General features: G+C 42.0%; 1 protein-coding gene across 1 annotated transcript in view; it reads left to right on the top strand.

The window, feature by feature from the left end:
* Arfgef3 (ARFGEF family member 3) overlaps positions 1-18,320 on the top strand; it is a 181,657-nt gene extending 163,337 nt beyond the window's left edge. The window contains exons 27-34 of the mRNA XM_008822042.3: positions 3,324-3,452; positions 6,642-6,818; positions 9,321-9,435; positions 11,373-11,475; positions 11,710-11,841; positions 13,606-13,727; positions 14,942-16,151; positions 17,688-18,320. Coding sequence (XP_008820264.1) covers positions 3,324-3,452; positions 6,642-6,818; positions 9,321-9,435; positions 11,373-11,475; positions 11,710-11,841; positions 13,606-13,727; positions 14,942-16,151; positions 17,688-17,879 — 2,180 coding nt within the window. The 3' untranslated portion in view covers positions 17,880-18,320. The remainder of the gene's footprint in view (positions 1-3,323; positions 3,453-6,641; positions 6,819-9,320; positions 9,436-11,372; positions 11,476-11,709; positions 11,842-13,605; positions 13,728-14,941; positions 16,152-17,687) is intronic.
* Positions 18,321-18,771: the final 451 nt, after the last annotated feature.

The raw sequence follows: 18,771 nt of genomic DNA, 5'->3' as shown, positions 1-18,771 counted from the left end.
GAAGATGCTGAAGGGTTAGGAAAAGAATAGTTTTAAAGAATGTGTAGCGGACTTGGTGGCGCATGCCTTTAATCCCAGCACTCAGGAGGCAGAGGCAGGCAGGTCTCTGTGAGTTCAAGGCCAGCCTGGTCTACATGGTGAGTTCCATTCAAGCTGGGGCTACAGGGAGATCCTGTCTTAAAAAGGGCAAAAAAAAAAAAAATGAATTTGTTTAAATTGGGTCCCAAGTAATCTCTTATGAGTCAGATTTCAGTCTAGGAAGTCTGAGTAATTTTCAGGTGGATTAACTCCTGTTTATGACTGTTGTCTATGGTCTCAGAAGACCCTGCCCTGTTCCACATCTAGAAATGTAAATGACACCCTTGATTAGGCTTACTTTTCAAGCATAGGTTTCATAACTTTGTAAAACAACTCTTAGAGGATGTTTTATTGTTGCTTGTTTTAAATTTTTGTCTTTCAATTACAGGCTTGGCTAGAAGTTTACAGTTTTGTAAAAAAAATGTACTTGTCTATTGATTTATTTTTATTTTATGTGTATGAGTGTTTTGCCTGCGTGTATGTCTGTGCACCCACATGTACAACGCCTGTAGAAGCCAGAAGAGGGTATCAAATCCACCGGAACTGGAGCTACAAGTGTTAATGAGTCAGCATGTGGGTGCTGGGAACCAAATCCAGGTTCTCTTCAAGGGCAGCCAATGCTCTTAGCCACTGAGCCATCTCTCTAGCCCCAAGTTTACAGTTTTTGATAGCAATCATAAATGATCAAATCTCATTAAATCAGATCAATTGAGAAAAAGATTATAGGAAAGACCAAGTATCGAATGTATAGAATAATTGAAACTACTAAAAAGTGTCTATATGTTGCTTAATGGAAGTTTCATTTTAATGATTAAGTAAGAATAATTTTTATAACCAATATAATTATGAGCAGAAGCTAATGTTATTTACCTATAACATTCTTTAAAAACAGAAATACTCATGTGTTATAGCAGTAGCCTCCTTCTCATTGGTGCAAACTGTTAACCCATTTTGTTCTAGAAAGTCTATCTTCTTACAGAGGGATGAAGTTCAGCCAAGGGTCTATCTCAAGTTCCCCACATCAATCATTAATTATCAATTCATCAAGCACTTTAAAATTATAATATATATGAAACTTAATAAAAAGTATAAAAGTAAAAGCTTTGAGTTAGTATCAAAAGTTAAACAGGGGGCTGGGAGATGGCTCAGTAGGTAATGTGCTGGGTAACATGCTTGCTGTGCAACCATGAGGACCTGAGTTCAGATTCCAAGCACCTATGTAAAAGCCAGGTATGGCTGTGTGCATCTGTAGCCTGAGACCTGGAGGTGGGAGATGCAGAGACAAAGGAGTCCCAGGGCCTCACTGGCAGCCAGTCTATCCCATATGGCAAGTGAACTCCAGATTCAGTGAGGGACCTCATCTCAAAAAAAAATAATAATAAAGGAAGACACCTGACATTGACCTCTAGCCTCCACATATGCATGCATGGCAGTGCACAACTGGAGAGAGAGAGAGAGAGAGAGAGAGAGAGAGAGAGTAAACAGTTCTCAGAATTGCTGTTCTCAGATATTCTGGATGTCTGAGGCACATAAAAGCTTTTCCCATCCAATGGAAAATTCAGACATTTACAAAACTAGATGAAATATATAAAATATAAGCATATATAGGCTATACAAAGCTAGACATGGTGGTATCTTCCTCTTTCAACTATCATTAATGTGTAGACATTCGGTCATGTATATTTTCCTTCTTTCTTCCATATTAGTCCATGGGGAAACCCAAACATTATAGCATTGCCTCTGTAAATGTCTCAGTAAGTGTTCTTGAGAGATAATGGAGCGAGATCCCACTACTTCTCCCTGGTTCTTGTGTGAGCTTTTTGACTAGATCCAGAAACCCCGTGAATACCAAAGGCTCGTTAATCAGAGAAAATCATAAAAGTTTTACTAACTTTACATGCACATGGGGACCTTCACAAGAGAGTGAAGTGCGGCAAATGACCAAAGCACACTTTCTTACCTTTTAGACAATGCTCAATAACTTTGTGAAGAAGTGGCAGAAAATTTAGTATCTGGGCTGAGGTAGTTAATTTTAGGGATGTTTCTAAGAGATACATGATGGAGAGAACACAGAAGCCAGTGGAAGTTAAAGATTACTTCAACTAGTACATTTATTCAGGTTTATTACAGCCCCAATTACTAAGGCTCTGGTGACCCAGCCTGTTTTCTAGCCTTGTACATAACAGTACTCCTCATCAGATAACCTCTATGGCTTGTTGCACATAGGAAGACAGTTCCTTGAGTGATTTGAACTAGAAGTGGACAATATATTGCCTTGCACATTCAGAGATGGTAAACTCTAGCTCCTTCCGTAGCAAACAGAGACCCTGCCATTACCACGTGTGATAGTGATTAGAAGTTACTTGGGGCTGGAGTGAAGGGAGAATGGATAGCTATTGCTTAATAGTAACAGAGTGATGAAGGTTTTGGGAGTAGTGATGGTTACACAGCATGATGCATATAATTAGCATCTGAAAATAGTGAAAAATTTTGTTATAATATAGATTATATATATGCTATTTTGCTACATATATTTACCTCAGCAAAATCAGTTTTTAAAGGAGAGACAGGCAGGCTATGAATGTAGTTCAGCTGGTAGCATGCTTGCATAGCATGCATGAAGCCATGGATTTGATCCTGAGCACAGGATATAAACTGAGTAGGGCAGTGCCTGTAATCCCAGCATTTTTAAGATGGAGGCAGGAGAATCTGAAGTTTAAGGTCATCCTTGGTTACATAGTGACTTTGAGGCCAGCCTGGGCTACATGAGACACTGTCTCAAAAAAAAAAAACAGGATCGACAGGCAATAAAACTAAAAAGGATATTTTATCCTTTAATTATTATTGACTTCTAAGAGATCTGACAGCCATTTCAATATAGAATTTATATGCTGAGTGCCAGGCTGGTGCATGTGCCTTTAATCCCAGCCCTCAGAAGGCAGAGGCAAGCAGATCTCTGGGAGATCAAGGCCAGCCTGGTCCACATAGTAAATTCCAAGTGGGTTGGAGCTAGGGAGACCTTGTCCAAAAAAATAGAGGAGTGAGAAATAATTTGAGTGTTGTATTTTCCTTTGCTCTGTCAGAACATATAAATCATAAAATCTGTGTGCGGCGAGGGCTAACACCCTGGTGACAGCTGACACCTGCTAGTCCTTGGCATGTCCACGTTGTGTTTGCTAGGATCTTGCAATGATTCTTTATGATGTGTAGCTGGGTTTCAGAGACGTCTGCTTTTTGGTCTTCAGGTCTAATAGAAGTCTGGATCATCCTATTGGAGCAGCTAACAGCAGCTGTGTCCAATTGTCCACGACAGCACCAGCCACCAACCTTGGATTTACTCTTTGAGCTACTGAGAGACATTACCAAGACACCTGGTAAATGTCTATGTCTGTTTTTATTGGGGGAGGAGTTGTTATACATAGAACTATTTTCAGGAAGGTATTTCTATAAATGTCTACCCATTTTCACTGTTTCTTACATTTAATGCAACCTTTCATGCAGAACACATGCTCAGTAAATAAGTGTTGAATGTCTACAATACAGTGATGTTATGGCTTTGGAATGTTTTATGTTTCTTTTACCAGCCCATTTACAAAAGTCATGTGGTTTAGGGGTGTTGGAGCCCCACATCAATCAGTCTGTGCAATCAGTGTCTCCATGAGCTGGCTAACTTTGCCATATGCCGTGATCACAACCCTCCTCCTTGACCAAATCTTTCAGTACGTGCAACCCCAGTGCTGTCAGGGGAATGCACCAGGCCCACCACTGACACAGACGACCCCCCACTAGCATGTGCAGTAGTAAGCAGCATCTTGTCAAGGTGATTAGCACTGGAAAAATGACACTGCCTAGGACAGACCCCTAGATAGGAAAAGAGGAATCCTTAGAAAGAGATACCTTATTCTGGATTAATAAAACCTAACACACATATTTCTTCATCCTAGTTTTCCCCAGGTCAAAAGGACGTTTTATAGAAATTTTAGTTTTTATTAAAAGAATCAGAACCTTAACGAACCTACTAGTTAATTCCACAATGAGAAGAAAAAGTCTCTATTCATCTTTCTAATGACTTGATTGTTAACACCGTCTTAAAACCCATTGCAAAGTTTATACTGGAATTTTTTTAGGAAAAAACATAGCATCTTTTCTCATATGTTAAAAAGCTAAAATCAGGCCGGGCATGGTGATTCACACCTTTAATCTCAGCACTCTGGTGCAGAGACAGGCAGAAGATCCTTGTGAGTTCCAGGCCAGCCTAATCTACATAAGTGAGTTCTAGGCCAGCCAGTACTACATAGCCTGTCTCAAAAAAAAAAGTTTTAAAAATTAAAAGCATTCAGTTGAAGAAAAAGCACTTTATAGAATTAATTATATGCTACTACTTGTAAATCTATCTCGTTAGTAAGTACTGTTTTCAGTTTTCAGGTTAATTGCCACTAAACCTGTATGAATGGTATTTAATGCTGCTAATTCTACAAGGGCTCTATCATCTAAGTGAATTTATAATAATAAAGGCAAAATATATATGCTTTTATTTAAATATCTTTTTTTAACTTTTATTTATTATTTTTATTTTATGTGTATGCATATATTGCCTGCATGTAGGTAAGTACACCCCTGTCATGCAGTGCCCGCAGAGGTCAGAAGAGGCTGTCAGATCTCCTGGGACTGGAGTTACAGACAGTTGTTAGCTGCCATGTGGGTGCTGGGACTCGAACCCGGGTCTTCTGCGAGAACAACCAGTGTTCTTTACCACTGAGCCATCTCTCCGACCCCATGTTTAAATATCTTAAATACTAAAATAAAAATCATGAACACTCTAAATGAGAAGCAGTTAACTAAATTATGGTAAAGAAGATTTTCTGTAATAATTAAAAGGAATATTTATGACTAATATTTAATGACCTAAGTGTTTATAAGGCATTATTTTAAATGTGGAATGCAAGATCACTCAAATGAAATTTTATGCATTTATAAATACATATATACATACATGTGCATTCAAAACCTACTTGAAGAAAATATGTCAAAATGTAATGCTATATCTGTAGGTAAGTTTTTTTCCCTCTTTGTATTCTTTTTATGTAATTTTTATTTTCTTTTGTATTGTAATTTTTATGTTTGTAATAAAATGGTGCCTTGTAATTACTTATTTGTTTATTTGTCAGGTCTCACTGTGTAGCCCACCCTGGCCTCAAACTGGTAGTCCAGCTGTCTTAACCTCCCAAGTGCTAGGATTTATGGGCATGTGCCAGCACATCCTACTACTTCCTTGCTTTTAAAATCAAAATTTTTAAAATCTTTTAACATTTCTATAAGGAAGCACAAAGATTTTTCCACATAACATTGTCTACAGAATAAAAAATAGAAATATCTTAAATATAACTCCAGTTCCAGGGGATCCAATGCCCTCTTCTGACCTCTGCAGGCATTGCACAACATGGGTGCACTTACACTAACATACAGGCAATACACTCATGCATATCAAATAAAAAATAAATGAATACAGTATTTTAAAATGCCCATCTGTACTGAAACTTATACTCAAATTACATATTTTATAATGGAAATAGCATATGACAGTGAAAATAAGAATTATCTAAATTTACTAATAAATATGAAAAGGAAAATTCACATTCTAAAAATAGTCTTAAAAGCTGTAAGCCAGTGTGATAGTAAATGGTCACACTGTAGTCACAGCTATTCAGGAGGCTAAGACAGGAGGAACACTTGAGCCCAGGAGTTCAGAGTCAGTCTTGGCAACACAGGTAGACTCTTATCTGTCAACAAATAAAACCATTATTTCTCACTGTTCCGGATAAATACCTACTTATATTTTGAAATAATGCTTTCTCACATGCACATATGTATTTCTGTGTTTACATCTGAAGACTAGGATGTGATAAAATTGTATTTTAGCTTTGTCAAAATTTGGATTTTTTTTTTTTTTTTTTTTTGGCTTTTTGAGACAGGGTCTCCCTGCAGCCTCAGCTGACCTGGAACTCAGTATGTAGACCAGGCTGGCCTCTAACTCAAAGACATCCACCTACCTCTGCCTCCTACGTGCTGGGACTACAGGTGTGCACCACCACGCCCAGCAAAATTTGGATTTTTTAAAAAATATTTTGTTTTATTGTTTTTATTTTATGTGTATGCGTGTATTGCCTGCATATAGGTAAGTGCATCCATGTCATGCAATGCCAGCAGAAGACAGAAGAGGCTGTCAGATCCCCTGGAACTGGAGTTACGAATAGTTGTTAACAGCCATGTGGGTGCTAGGATTCGAACCCTGGTCTTCTGCAAAAAACAACTAGTGTTCTTAACCACTGAGCCATGTCTCCAGCCCCAATATTTGGATTTTTATACATTTATTAGTATATTACCTGTATAACTAAAATAATACAAAGAAAGAACATGCCATGCCCTTCCCCCAGTGAGGGGTAAATTTTTCCCACACTTGCTCAGAGAACAGGGGGATCTTTTTGAAAGAGGTCTCTGATACCAGTCATGGCAAGGAGCCTCCCCTTGAGATCACAATCTGACCCTCCTCTTTCTATTTTCAGGACCTGGGTTTGGAATCTATGCAGTTGTCCACCTTCTCCTTCCCGTGATGTCACTTTGGCTTCGTCGTAGCCATAAAGACCATTCCTACTGGGATATGGCATCTGCTAACTTCAAGCATGCTATTGGTCTGTCCTGCGAGCTGGTGGTAGAGCACATTCAAAGCTTTCTCCACTCAGGTAGCTACAGCACCAGAGCAGGTCACTGTGGGTATTGCTTCAAGGGCCAGCATCGTTATCTCATAGTGCTTAGTAGATGGCTTATGCAAATGCCTTTGTCCTGGGAATTATTAAAATAGCATCACATGGTCAGTGCCAGTGAACTAATGACATATTATCACAGGGAAAATTAATAACCATGTACCTCTACAAAGCAATCAAACAGAATGCTGTATATTTGTTGTTGAAAATACAACACCAGGTAGTAGGTCTACCATAACTGTGCATAAGGAGAGGGAAGGCAAGTTCAAGTATATTATAAACTTTTTTCTCTGTGTCTCTGTAACTGGGATAATGGGAGGTGTATGACTTGTTCATCTAAAGAGGGCAAATAGAGGAAATAGACTCAGAAAAGGCTTGGTTGTCAAGAAGTTACTTAACAAGACAGGGATAAAGGAAAGTTTCTCAATGTCTACGGCACTTTGAAAAGATATGCTAGTATGTTGAAAGCAGCAGATAATGAGGCTATGGTAGGCAGGAGACCAGCACAGGGCCCTGGGGAGTCACCTTTGTGAAAGTAGATGCTTACTCAGGATATGCCATGGAAAAATCTGGAGGTTTGGGAGGAAGAAGAAGCATAGCTGCTAAGCAGACTCTAAAGAAAGGAAGGGATACAAAGTAAAGGGAGAGAAAGGCTCCTGGCTAGAGACGATAGAGAGACCAAAGAGAATGTGGGCTCCAAGGGACACAGAGAAGCTGTGTCTGTGCTAAGTTTAGTGAGGGCAGTTTGCTCAGCAAAGTAAGAACACAGATGGAGGAGGCAGGGGTTTTCCACATGTAGGTGGTGGGATTGTCTCCAGGGGTTGATGTTCCTGATCAGGTAATTGCTTTGTACATCAAGGGACTATGGAGGACACCACTGAAAGTTGTTTCTGTGGTGTCACAAAGACCTTAAGGAAAACCTACAGATGCATTCCTTGAATTGGGCATGTGAGTTTTGGAAGCTTTCTTTCTTTTTGTCTGCAGATTGTCTATAGATGGAAGCCAGACTGAACAGGTTCGGAAAGCCACCAAGCTGAGGAAAGATTGTTTTGTTTTCTAAGAACACTTAATTCAATTTAATTGAGTTATCAGTAAGGCTGGAGAGATGGCTCAGTAGGTAAGAGCACTGGCTGCTCTTGCAGAGGATCCAGGTTCAATTCCTAGCACCCACATTGTAGCTAGTATCTGTAACTCTAGTTCTAGGGGATCCAGTGTCCTCTTCTGGCCTCTTCAGGCATTAAATGTATGTGGTACACTTACATAAAGGCAAGCAAAACACTCAAGACACATAAAATAAAAATAAATTTTGAAATATTTTTAAATAGCCAGGCATGGTGGCGCACGCCTTTAATCCCAGCACTTGGGAGGCAGAGGCAGGCGGATCTCTGTGAGTTCAAGCCCAGCCTGGTCTACATAGTGAGTTCCAGGACAGCTAGAGCTACAGGAAAACCATGTCTCAAAAAGACCAAAAAAAAATTTTTTTTTTAAATAGAGGGGCTGGAGAGATGGCTCAGCAGTTAAGAACACTGACTGTTCTTGCAAAGGACCCGGCTTTGAATCCCAGCACCCACACGGCAGCTAACAGCTGTCCGTAACTCCAGTCCCAGGGGATCCGACAATCTCTTCTGTCCTCCACAGACATGGCATGACACAGGTGCACTTACCTACATGCAGGCAGTACACGCATACATATAAAATAAAAAATAAATAAATTTTATTTTTTTAAAAAAAGGTGCTGACTGCTCTTGCAGAGGACCTGGGATTGGTTCACAGCACATAGTGGCTAACAACCATCCTTAACTCTAGTTCTAGGGGATCTGACCCCCCTCTTCTGACCCCCATGGGCATTGCACAACATGGGTGTACTTACATACATACAGGCAAGAATACTCGTGTAAAATAAAAATAAATAAATAAATGATTATTTATTTAAAAAAGAAACATAAAAGGAAGTATCTTCAGACACATTACCTGCACAGGCATATGCAAATATCTAAAAACCACATGAGACCTGGAAGAGCATGTATCTACCACATGCAAGCCCCTGGATTTAATTCCCTGGACTGACGAAACACAAGCACAAATTCTTCTTTATCTCAAATCTTGTTACTTATTAAAGTGTTACATTTATTTATTTAATAGAATTAAATTTTTACAAACTAATATTTAGGCCATATAATCTGTTCTATCCTGTTTGAATAAATTAATTATATGCTGAACTTTGAAAAACATAGAACACTTAAAAGTGAACCACATATTTCATCATGCTGTGTCTACATGAAACATGCCAAAATTGGGATAAAAGCATGGCTTTGCTGTCTTTTTGGGGGGAGGGAGCATTACACTTCTCATGGTTCCATTTCTTTCCCCAAATACCTCTGTATCTTTCTACCTCTCAGACCTTCCTCTTTTGCTACAGGTGGCCATTTCACTCTGTCCCTTTCTGCCCACGTTGTAAAGTCTTGTTACTTCTCCCTGCAGACATCAGGTATGAGAGTATGATCAACACCATGCTGAAAGACCTCTTTGAACTGCTCGTGGCATGTGTAGCCAAGCCCACAGAAACCATCTCCAGAGTGGGCTGCTCCTGCATACGGTGAGAAAAAGGTCCCCTGGCTTTCCACGAAGGTGGAGTTTTATTTAGGAATACAGAGAAATCGAATTTTCTTTTAAGGTAGCAACTCACTTTGGGGATTGTTTTTTATAAGTACAGATAACCATGTGCTCATAGTCCTTCCCTTGGGTGTTCATTCAGCAAATACTTAGTGAATAAGGACTGAGCCAAGGTGATTTGGTGCATAGAAAGTGATGAAGGGCTTCCTTGGAGGCAAAGGAAGAGAGTTTTCTTCAGTAGGAAGTGATGGTGGAGCATATTGAGTAGAACCCAAGACTTGGTAGTCCACTGCTATAGTGCACGCACGCTGGGCTCCCTGGCGTGGGGAGCGCGGGCACCTCGGGGTCCCTGCGCGCACTCCCAGAATGGCATGGCAGGTCCACAGGCTTCTGGAGGAAGGCGGGTCTGGCCCCGTGGCCTTCTCCGTGTCTCTATGGGCCTCTGCTGCTGGAGCGTTGTCTAGCCGTATACCACCTTAATTTCCCCCTGTGCGCTTTCCTCTTGATGCGAAATCCACTGGCCACTGGATTACGCAGGAGAGCGCAAGGTGGCTGAAGCTGGGATTCTTGAGCCGGTAACGGAGGAATGTGCCCCCCAGAGAGGCTGGGTCGCTGGTAGTAAGACACAAGACTCAAGATTCGGCTTAGCCCGTGTCACAGCTTTATTAAGTGTCTCTGCTCTCTGCGATTCAGCAGGTCTGCGACCCAGCTCTCTGATATTGAGAGAAAGACTGGGATATTTATACCATGGGGGTAGTGGTAAAAGCTTTGGCTGATAGATACTTTTGTGAGACATTCTATTTGCATTTGGAAGTGGATTTCTGCCATGCTGCCAGACCGCTGACTACCTGAAAAATCACACAGGAAAGCATGGTATTCCTAGAGCCAGAGGCCATGTTTATGTTATGGCATTTGTGGTGGGCACTTCAAAAGGAGAGTCAGGGAGAATGCCAGGAAGGCACCCCGCTATTAAAGGAGTCTCAGCACATAACTCCGAGCTTCGTGAGCTATACGGATATGAAGAGACTTCTACTTCACATAACAGAGGCCCCCAACACACTGCTGACCGTTGACCATCAAGTGGTCTGCCTCAGTCAGACCCTGGATCCCATGGCTCTCCTTGGGAGTCTCTCAGGTCTGGGGATCTTGTTCTCATGCCCCACCTCTGCTCTTAACAAGCCCCATTTGAAGGTCCAGAGGACAGTTCCTATGTGACAAGAACAGGAAATGCTTCTTGTGCAAACATTACTAGATACTAGGTTCTCGCCTCCCTTTAGTGTAGGACAGTAAAAAAGAGTGGGTGATATAACAGCCAGGGGAATAGTGCACACTTATAATCCCAGCACCCAGGAGGAAGAATGAAGAGGATTTCTAGCTCAAAGCCAGCCTGGGCTACACAGCAAGACTCTGTCTCAAATATTCAAAGTAACCTAACCGAGAGAGGGTTACAGAAGAATGGTGTGGGGGGGGTGATGGTAACTACCTAGGGAGATGAGGTGGGTGGTGATTATGATGACACTCGGTCCCTATTCCAAGTGGATATGCTTTCACTGGGTGAGGACACACACCAAGCAGGTGAACAGATAACAAGTGAATGGAGATAAGAATAAATGATGACAATGAGAGACTTTGGGTCTTGTTTTGTTTATTTCTTATTTGTAAAGGAATGGTAGAAAATGGGAATATATAATCTTGCATACAAGCCTGATGATAAGTGTTCTTCTGTTTGGCAATAGGAATCCATTGATATTTCTGTTAACATGGTTCAGAAAATCATATTTTGACAGTGGAACACCAAATGGATGAAGGGAAGAGTGAGAAAAGACAGAAAGGCTAACATGGTCACTACAGAACATACACAGTTCATAAGGGTTCAGCTTTGTGGCAATAAAACGTCTCGATTCATATGTCTTTGGGCAGGTATGTCCTTGTGACAGCGGGTCCCACGTTCACTGAGGAAATGTGGCGGCTTGCGTGCTGTGCCCTGCAGGATGCCTTCTCCTCCACACTCAAGCCAGTGAAGGTAAAGTGCCAGGAGGGAGCCAGAGTTGTTTTCTTCTTCCTTAGCCCCCTGAGGCTTGATCAAACTGGGTCCCTGGGTTCTACCTGCCTCCTCAGAGGAGGCAGTTGCATGAGAAATCTTGCAGAAGTTGAGAAAGAAGTGCTGGGGCAGTCCTTAGCCCAGTGTCAGATTCCAGATTCGGCCTGGCACTCTGAACCAAGGCATACTACATGAATGCCTGCTGTTTCTCCCTAGGACCTGCTTGGCTGCTTCCACAGTGGCACAGAGAGCTTCAGTGGGGAAGGCTGCCAGGTGCGGGTGGCAGCCCCATCCTCCTCCCCCAGCGCTGAAGCAGAGTACTGGCGCATCAGGGCCATGGCCCAGCAGGTAAGAGTTGAACTGTGTGGGTCTTGAGGACTCCAGAAGCTTGAGAGTCATACTTAGAGTTAACTTGAATGTCACGCATCACCAAGCTGTGTTTCACTCCCTTAAGGACATTCGCATTGAGGCCATAACCTCTTGCCAGTACCATTTTTTGAATGGAAGGACTTTAGCTCATTCCTTCTCTACACTGTCCCTTGCTCAATGAATCCCCAAGCATTGAGAGCAGAGTCTGTCCTACACCCTGAACTTCATCTACATTTGCTTAGGCTACTTAGAAGTATTTGCTTCAATACTATTGATGCTAAATATGGGTGGCTAAAGATGGAACATGCCTTACATTTTTTTCTCTTCCATATAGAACACAGACCTTAATATTTTTACACAGCCTAGTAAATTTGAGTTGAATGGAGCTAATCATCAAAAATGTCTTACATAGCCCAGCACTCATATCAAGTGGCTCACAACTGCCTGTAACTCTAGTTCCAGGAAATCTGATGCCCTCTTCTGGCCTCTATGGGCACCTGCACACATGTGATGCACATATAGACAAGCAGGTGCAAGCACATAAATAAAAATAAGTAATTTTTTAAATGTCCCCGCACCTGCAGATATCATCACATGCCCATGGCCTTTTCTTTTGCACACATATAAGTAGAATCCACTTCTGAAATGATTGTTAATGGATAAGAACAGAGAATCATTTCACTTCTTAATATTTCTCTTTCTTCAGTCCCAAGCCTTCCTTCTAAATTCACAGTTAAAATAACCCAGTAAGTACTCAGATCATTCTTGCAATATTGGAAAAGAAGAAGTTTCCTTAAAAAATAGTCTATTTCTGCCGGGCGTGGTGTGCACACCTTTAATCCCAGCACTTGGGAGGCAGAGGTAGGTGGATCTTTGTGAGTTCGAAGCCAGCCTGGTCTACATAGTGAGTTCCAGGACAGCTGGGGCTACAAGGAGACCCTGTCTCAAAAAAAAGACAAAAAAATAGTCTATTTCTAAAGTTCTTTTTTAATATTTTATTTATTATTTTTATTTTATGTGTATGCGTGTATTGCCTACATGTAGGTAAGTGCACCCATGTCATGCAATGCCCGTGGAGGACAGAAGAGGCTGTCAGATCCTCTGGAACTGGCGTTACAGACAGTTGTTAGCTGCCATGTGGGTGCTGGGATTCAAACCCAGGTCTTCTGTAAGAACAGCCAGTGTTCTTAACCACTGAGCCATCTCTCCAGCCCCTATTTCTAAAGTTCTTTTAAATCACAAGAAATGAAGTCATTTGGATTAAAGATCTGATTAAAGATGACCTGATACCAAACAGATATCAAAATCAGAAATAAAGGGATGTAGCAAAGTAGCTGAGTGTCTCCTAACATGGGCAAGACTCTGTGTTCAGTCTCCAGCACTGGAAAATTATATGTATACAAAGATGAGCTTTTACAAACATAGCCACCTTCTATTTGCCATTACTGCTAAGCATCAGGACTTGACATTTGGATCATAGTGAATGTGGTAGAAGTACTAATGTTATTAGTGTCAAGAGCCAGTATTTGTTACTTCCTCTGTTCTTGTGTTCTTGTATATGTAATAAACATATATCGATTTATTTAATGCATCATATCTGCCAAGTAGGAAGCCACTGTCATCCCTACTTTATAGGTGAGAAAAATGGGTAGAGAATAAACAGCTTTCCCAGAGCCACTAGCTGAGTGTTGGTAGAGTCTATAGAAGTGGGACTCTGAACTGTTCCTTTGTATATTCTTTCAGGTGTTTATGTTGGACACCCAGTGCTCACCAAAGACGCCAAACAACTTCGATCATGCTCAGTCCTGTCAGCTCATCATTGAACTTCCTCCTGATGAGAAACCAAATGGGCACACCAAGAAAAGGTACATTGCTATAAACACAAAGGACACTTATCAGAAAGTTCATCTATTCCCAGTTCTTACTCATTTTAATCCAAGTTTCAGCTAGGGATAGTGACAGCATAAAACTTTTCAATATTTGGCTGTCTTCTGCACACACTGGAAATGCTGAAGTTTGGTAAATACACACCTAAAGCATTACATTTACTCCTGCAAAACTGCTTTAGTAGCAAAGACGAGCTTTAATAAATGTTTTTAAAATACTGGGTTTTCCAGACATGGTGGCACATGCCTTTAATCCCAGCACGTGGAAGGCAGAGTCAGGCAAATCCTTGTGAGTTGGAAGCCAGCCTGGTCTACATAGCGAGTTCTAGGTCAGCTTGGGCTACAGGGAGACCCTATCTCAAAAAAAGACAGAAAAAAATTTAAAAAACAAAACAAAACACTGGGTTTAAGAAAACAGGGTAGAAGGTAGGGAGCATCCACTTAAAATTGATAAAACTTACTCTCTTGACTTGAGGTTTTATTACTCTTATGGAAGAAAAGATGTGACCTAGGTCATAATTGTACCTGTTTCTAATTTTTAATGAAAGTATTGTATTTATTTCCTATGACTTGATAATGGGAAATCAGTACCCTAATTTATATTCTGCAGCTCCTAGATTTTAAAATGTGTCAGGAATTCCACCAGCCATGATTAAAGTGGAAGTTTGCCTCTCTTAAAAAAGGATATTAAGGGGAACTGGAGTGATGGCTCAGCAGTTAAGAACACTGGTTGTTCTGGCAGAAGACCCGGGTTCAAATCCCAGCACCCATATGGCAGCTAACAACTGTCTGTAACTCCAGTCCCAGAGGATCTGACACCCTCTTCTGTTCTCTGCAGGCATTGCATGACACAGGTGCATTTAACCTACATGCAGGCAACACACACATACACATAAAATAAAAATAATAATTTTTTTTTAATAAAAGGACATTAGGGAGGCAGGCAAAATGGCTCATTGGGTAAAGGTGATGGGGGGGGGCACGACACACAGGATAGACTACCAGACACCACCACGACGATGACACAGAGAGACAGAATGAAATGATGTAAAAAACATTTTTTAGGGACTCTGGAGCACAACTGCTTGAGTTTGGCTTTTCACACATATTCAGATGGGTCATGGTTGCATTGCTTTGAAAGATCTGACTGAGAGGGCAGAAAGCCACTAACCAGCCTCTCTTTTAACTGGAAGCGTCTCTTTCCGGGAAATCGTGGTGAGCTTGCTGTCTCATCAAGTGCTCCTACAGAATCTGTATGACATCCTGCTGGAAGAGTTCGTCAAAGGGCCCTCTCCCGGAGAAGAGAAGACAGTCCAAGCGCCGGACACCAAGCTGGGCTTCCTCAGGTACATCTCCATGCAGAACCTCGCGGTCATATTTGACCTGCTGCTGGACTCCTACAGGACGGCCCGGGAATTCGACACCAGCCCTGGGCTGAAGTGCCTGCTGAAGAAAGTGTCTGGCATCGGGGGCGCCGCCAACCTCTACCGCCAGTCTGCCATGAGCTTTAACATTTATTTCCATGCCCTCGTTTGCGCTGTTCTCACCAACCAAGAAACCATCACTGCAGAGCAAGTGAAGAAGGTCCTATTCGATGACGAAGAGAGAAGTTCGGATTCCTCCCAGCAGTGCTCATCAGAAGATGAAGATATCTTTGAGGAGACCGCGCAGGTGAGCCCCCCACGAGGCAAGGAGAAAAGGCAGTGGAGGGCACGCTTGCCATCACTCAGTGTGCAGCCGGTGAGCAACGCAGACTGGGTGTGGCTGGTCAAGCGGCTGCACAAGCTGTGCATGGAGCTCTGCAACCACTACATCCAGATGCACCTGGACCTGGAGAGTAGCTTGGAGGAACCACCTGCCTTCAAGAGCGACCCGTTCTTCATCCTCCCCTCCTTCCAGTCCGAGTCCTCCACCCCATCCACAGGTGGCTTCTCTGGGAAAGACACGCCCTCCGAAGATGACCGGAGGGAGCACTCCAGCGAGCCTCTGAGCCTGAGGACAGGCAGCGGGGACACACTGATGCTGCCCCCCAGCCCCAAGGTGGAGAAGAAAGATCCGGGTCGCAAAAAAGAGTGGTGGGAGAGCGCGGGGAATAAGATTTACACCATGGCGGCCGATAAGACCATCTCAAAGCTAATGACTGAGTACAAGAAGAGGAGGCAGCAGCATAACCTGCCTGCCTTTCCCAAGGAGGTCAAGGTAGATAAGAAGGGGGAGCCCCTGGGGCCCCGAGGCCCCGACTCCCCGATGCTTGAGAGACCGCAGCATCTGATGGACCAAGGGCAGATGAGGCATTCCTTCAGCGCAGGCCCAGAGCTGCTGCGGCAGGAGAAGAGGCCACGCTCCGGCTCCACCGGGAGCTCTCTGAGCGTCTCTGTGAGAGATGCAGAGGCACAGATCCAGGTGCGTCTCTTTGGGCCATTGCTGGGTTACAGATACCAGAGGTATCCCCCTTCCAAGACATTCATTCTCCGAGATGTGATAGAAACCAGCTGGGCAAGCTGGGGGTGGAGTTTAGTTGGTAGAGTGCTTGCCTAGCATGTTGGAAGCCCTGAGTTAACAATCCCAGCACCTCCTAAAAAAGTAGGTATCACACCTAGTCCCAGCACTCAGGAATTGAAGACAGAAGGATCAGAAGTTCAAGGGTATTACTGGATGCATAGTGAGTTTGAGGACAGCCTGGGGAGGGAGGGAGGAGGGGAGGAAGGATATTCATACTTCAGATGATTGGGCCTACACTAAGGCAGCTGTGTGGAACAACACATCGGTGGGAAACAAATGTCTTCTCAGATCATTATAGAATCCATTTTTTTCTACGTTGTAACACATACTATTGAGAATTAGGAAGCCGCCTATATAAATAAGATGCTAAAGCTTGTCAAATCAGTGGGCTTTAACTGGTGTTGATTCCTTCATTGGTCATTTGAAGATGGTGCTGAAAACATTTTATACTTCTGAAGCATTATGTAAAAGGACAGCGTGCATATTACTGTGTGGTTAGACCAGTGATTTTCACCTCCAGTCTTTCTAGCCATCTTGCACACATATGTGACACATCCAAAAAAAATGAGTTTGAGGGGGAAAACTGTTTTATTTAGTATGAGAGAAGATGAGATGGGGAACATAGAAAAAGAAAGATCCTAGACAGATCCCTTTGAATGCTTTTCTTTTTTCACAGAATCTTGCACAAACACAGTACACTGGGGATGAGGGACCCCAGGTTCTGAAGACCCTATGCAAGATTATTTCCCTAGCATGAGCATAAATTTGGAATTAGCATGACTTTTGCAAGATGCCTTCTTTTCCTTTGAAACATTGTCAACCTAGAAGTATACTTCATCAGAAAGAATCTGCACAAATCAGCCTAGACTACTTTTTCAATCCTAGGGATGTGGACCCAAGGCCACATGCATACATGCATGCTAGACAAGCCCTCTTCTGCTGAGTTACATCCCCAGATTGGCCTAGATTTTCTAAAGTACTTAGCAACACTGATATATATATACATATATATATAAATTTAGGAGATAAATGAATCATGTATCTTAATTGCTTTTTCATTCCTTGAGTTTTTGCTTCATGATTTTAAATGTTCTCTTAAATTAAAGCAGAATTATTCCAAGTACTCTAGATGTTATCAGAGAGATGATTGAAGGTGTCATATGCCCCACAGAAATTTCATCCTGAGAACCAGCAAAGTTTTATACTTAATAGCTTGCAAAAGCTAAAAATAAGATGTTCCTAATATTAGATGAGCCTCTGTCCATCATTCTATATGTGAAGTGAAACCTACCACTTATTATAGGCACAGTAAATTATTAAAGACTAATTTATTAGAGCAAAATCCTGAGAAACCCTTTTACAGATTGCCAAAGCTTAACTGAATTGCCGTGCAAAACTATGAGACACCCAGTAATTGTCTTAAATCCTTTCTCTTAGGCATGGACCAACATGGTGCTAACAGTTCTCAATCAGATTCAGATCCTTCCAGATCAGATCTTCACTGCCCTTCAGCCAGCAGTGTTCCCATGCATCAGCCAGCTGACCTGTCACGTGACTGACATCAGAGTTCGTCAGGCTGTGAGGGAATGGCTGGGACGAGTGGGGCGTGTCTATGACATCATCGTGTAGCGGACTGGAATTCCATCCTCAAGGAAATAACCTGTGGTCAGAATCTGCCTGCCCATTCAGCTGATGGCATCTTCCCCACCACCACCAGCTCCACTAAAACTAGGTCTCAGAAACTAGCTCTTTGACACCTAGTAACAAAGCCCTTTCAAGCATTCCCTAACGAATCAGCCTTAGGCCATTCTGGATACCAAAGTGTCCAGGTGGCACAGTGCTGTTCTGATCTTGCACATTATTACAGGAGAGTCTACATTCCTTGATACATTTTGAAATCTTGAAGTTAATTTCCAAGTAGTTTTACTTATATTGTTGTCCCCCAATGGATCATTTTTAAGAACTCTCCTTTGAAAACCCTAAGTTGATCCACTTGATCCATTATTTTTTAAAAAATGTAAGTCCTAAGAAAATATCTGCTGGTAAGTCAAGCTGATATATCAAATATTCATAGATTCTGATTATAGTCTGGCTGGGAAGAAAGCTGCAAAAGATATTTTTCAATGCCACAATCAAGAAATGACTTCTATAAACTATTCCACAACATTTCAATATTATTCCTAAGTTGTTAAGATTTTCAGGTTAATATTCATCAACTGTCCCATATAAGGTACAATTGTGCCTTTATTTCTCTATTTCTAAAGGAAGAAAATTCTTTTAGTAGGGTTTTAAGTCTTTTGCTTGGCAGCATTAGACAGAAGCACCCAGTGGTGTGGGCTGATGCGCATTGTCACAAGACTTGATACTGACTACCCTATGTGTCCCATGAGTCTTTGCTTCTGCTCCCAAGGCAGACAAGGAAAGGAAAGAAAAATGGTGCCTTAGTCTTTCGTTGCACAGACATTTCTATGCCCCATGATTATTATCTGAGTGTAAGGTACAGCTCTTGCTTTTTAAGATT

The sequence above is a fragment of the Nannospalax galili genome, unplaced genomic scaffold (assembly GCF_000622305.1).
Source record: "Nannospalax galili isolate Female #2095 unplaced genomic scaffold, S.galili_v1.0 scaffold186, whole genome shotgun sequence".
Classification (NCBI taxonomy): Eukaryota; Metazoa; Chordata; class Mammalia; order Rodentia; family Spalacidae; genus Nannospalax; species Nannospalax galili.
The sequence above is the reverse complement of the archived record's forward strand: the minus strand, read 5'-3'. Positions and strand labels throughout refer to the sequence as shown.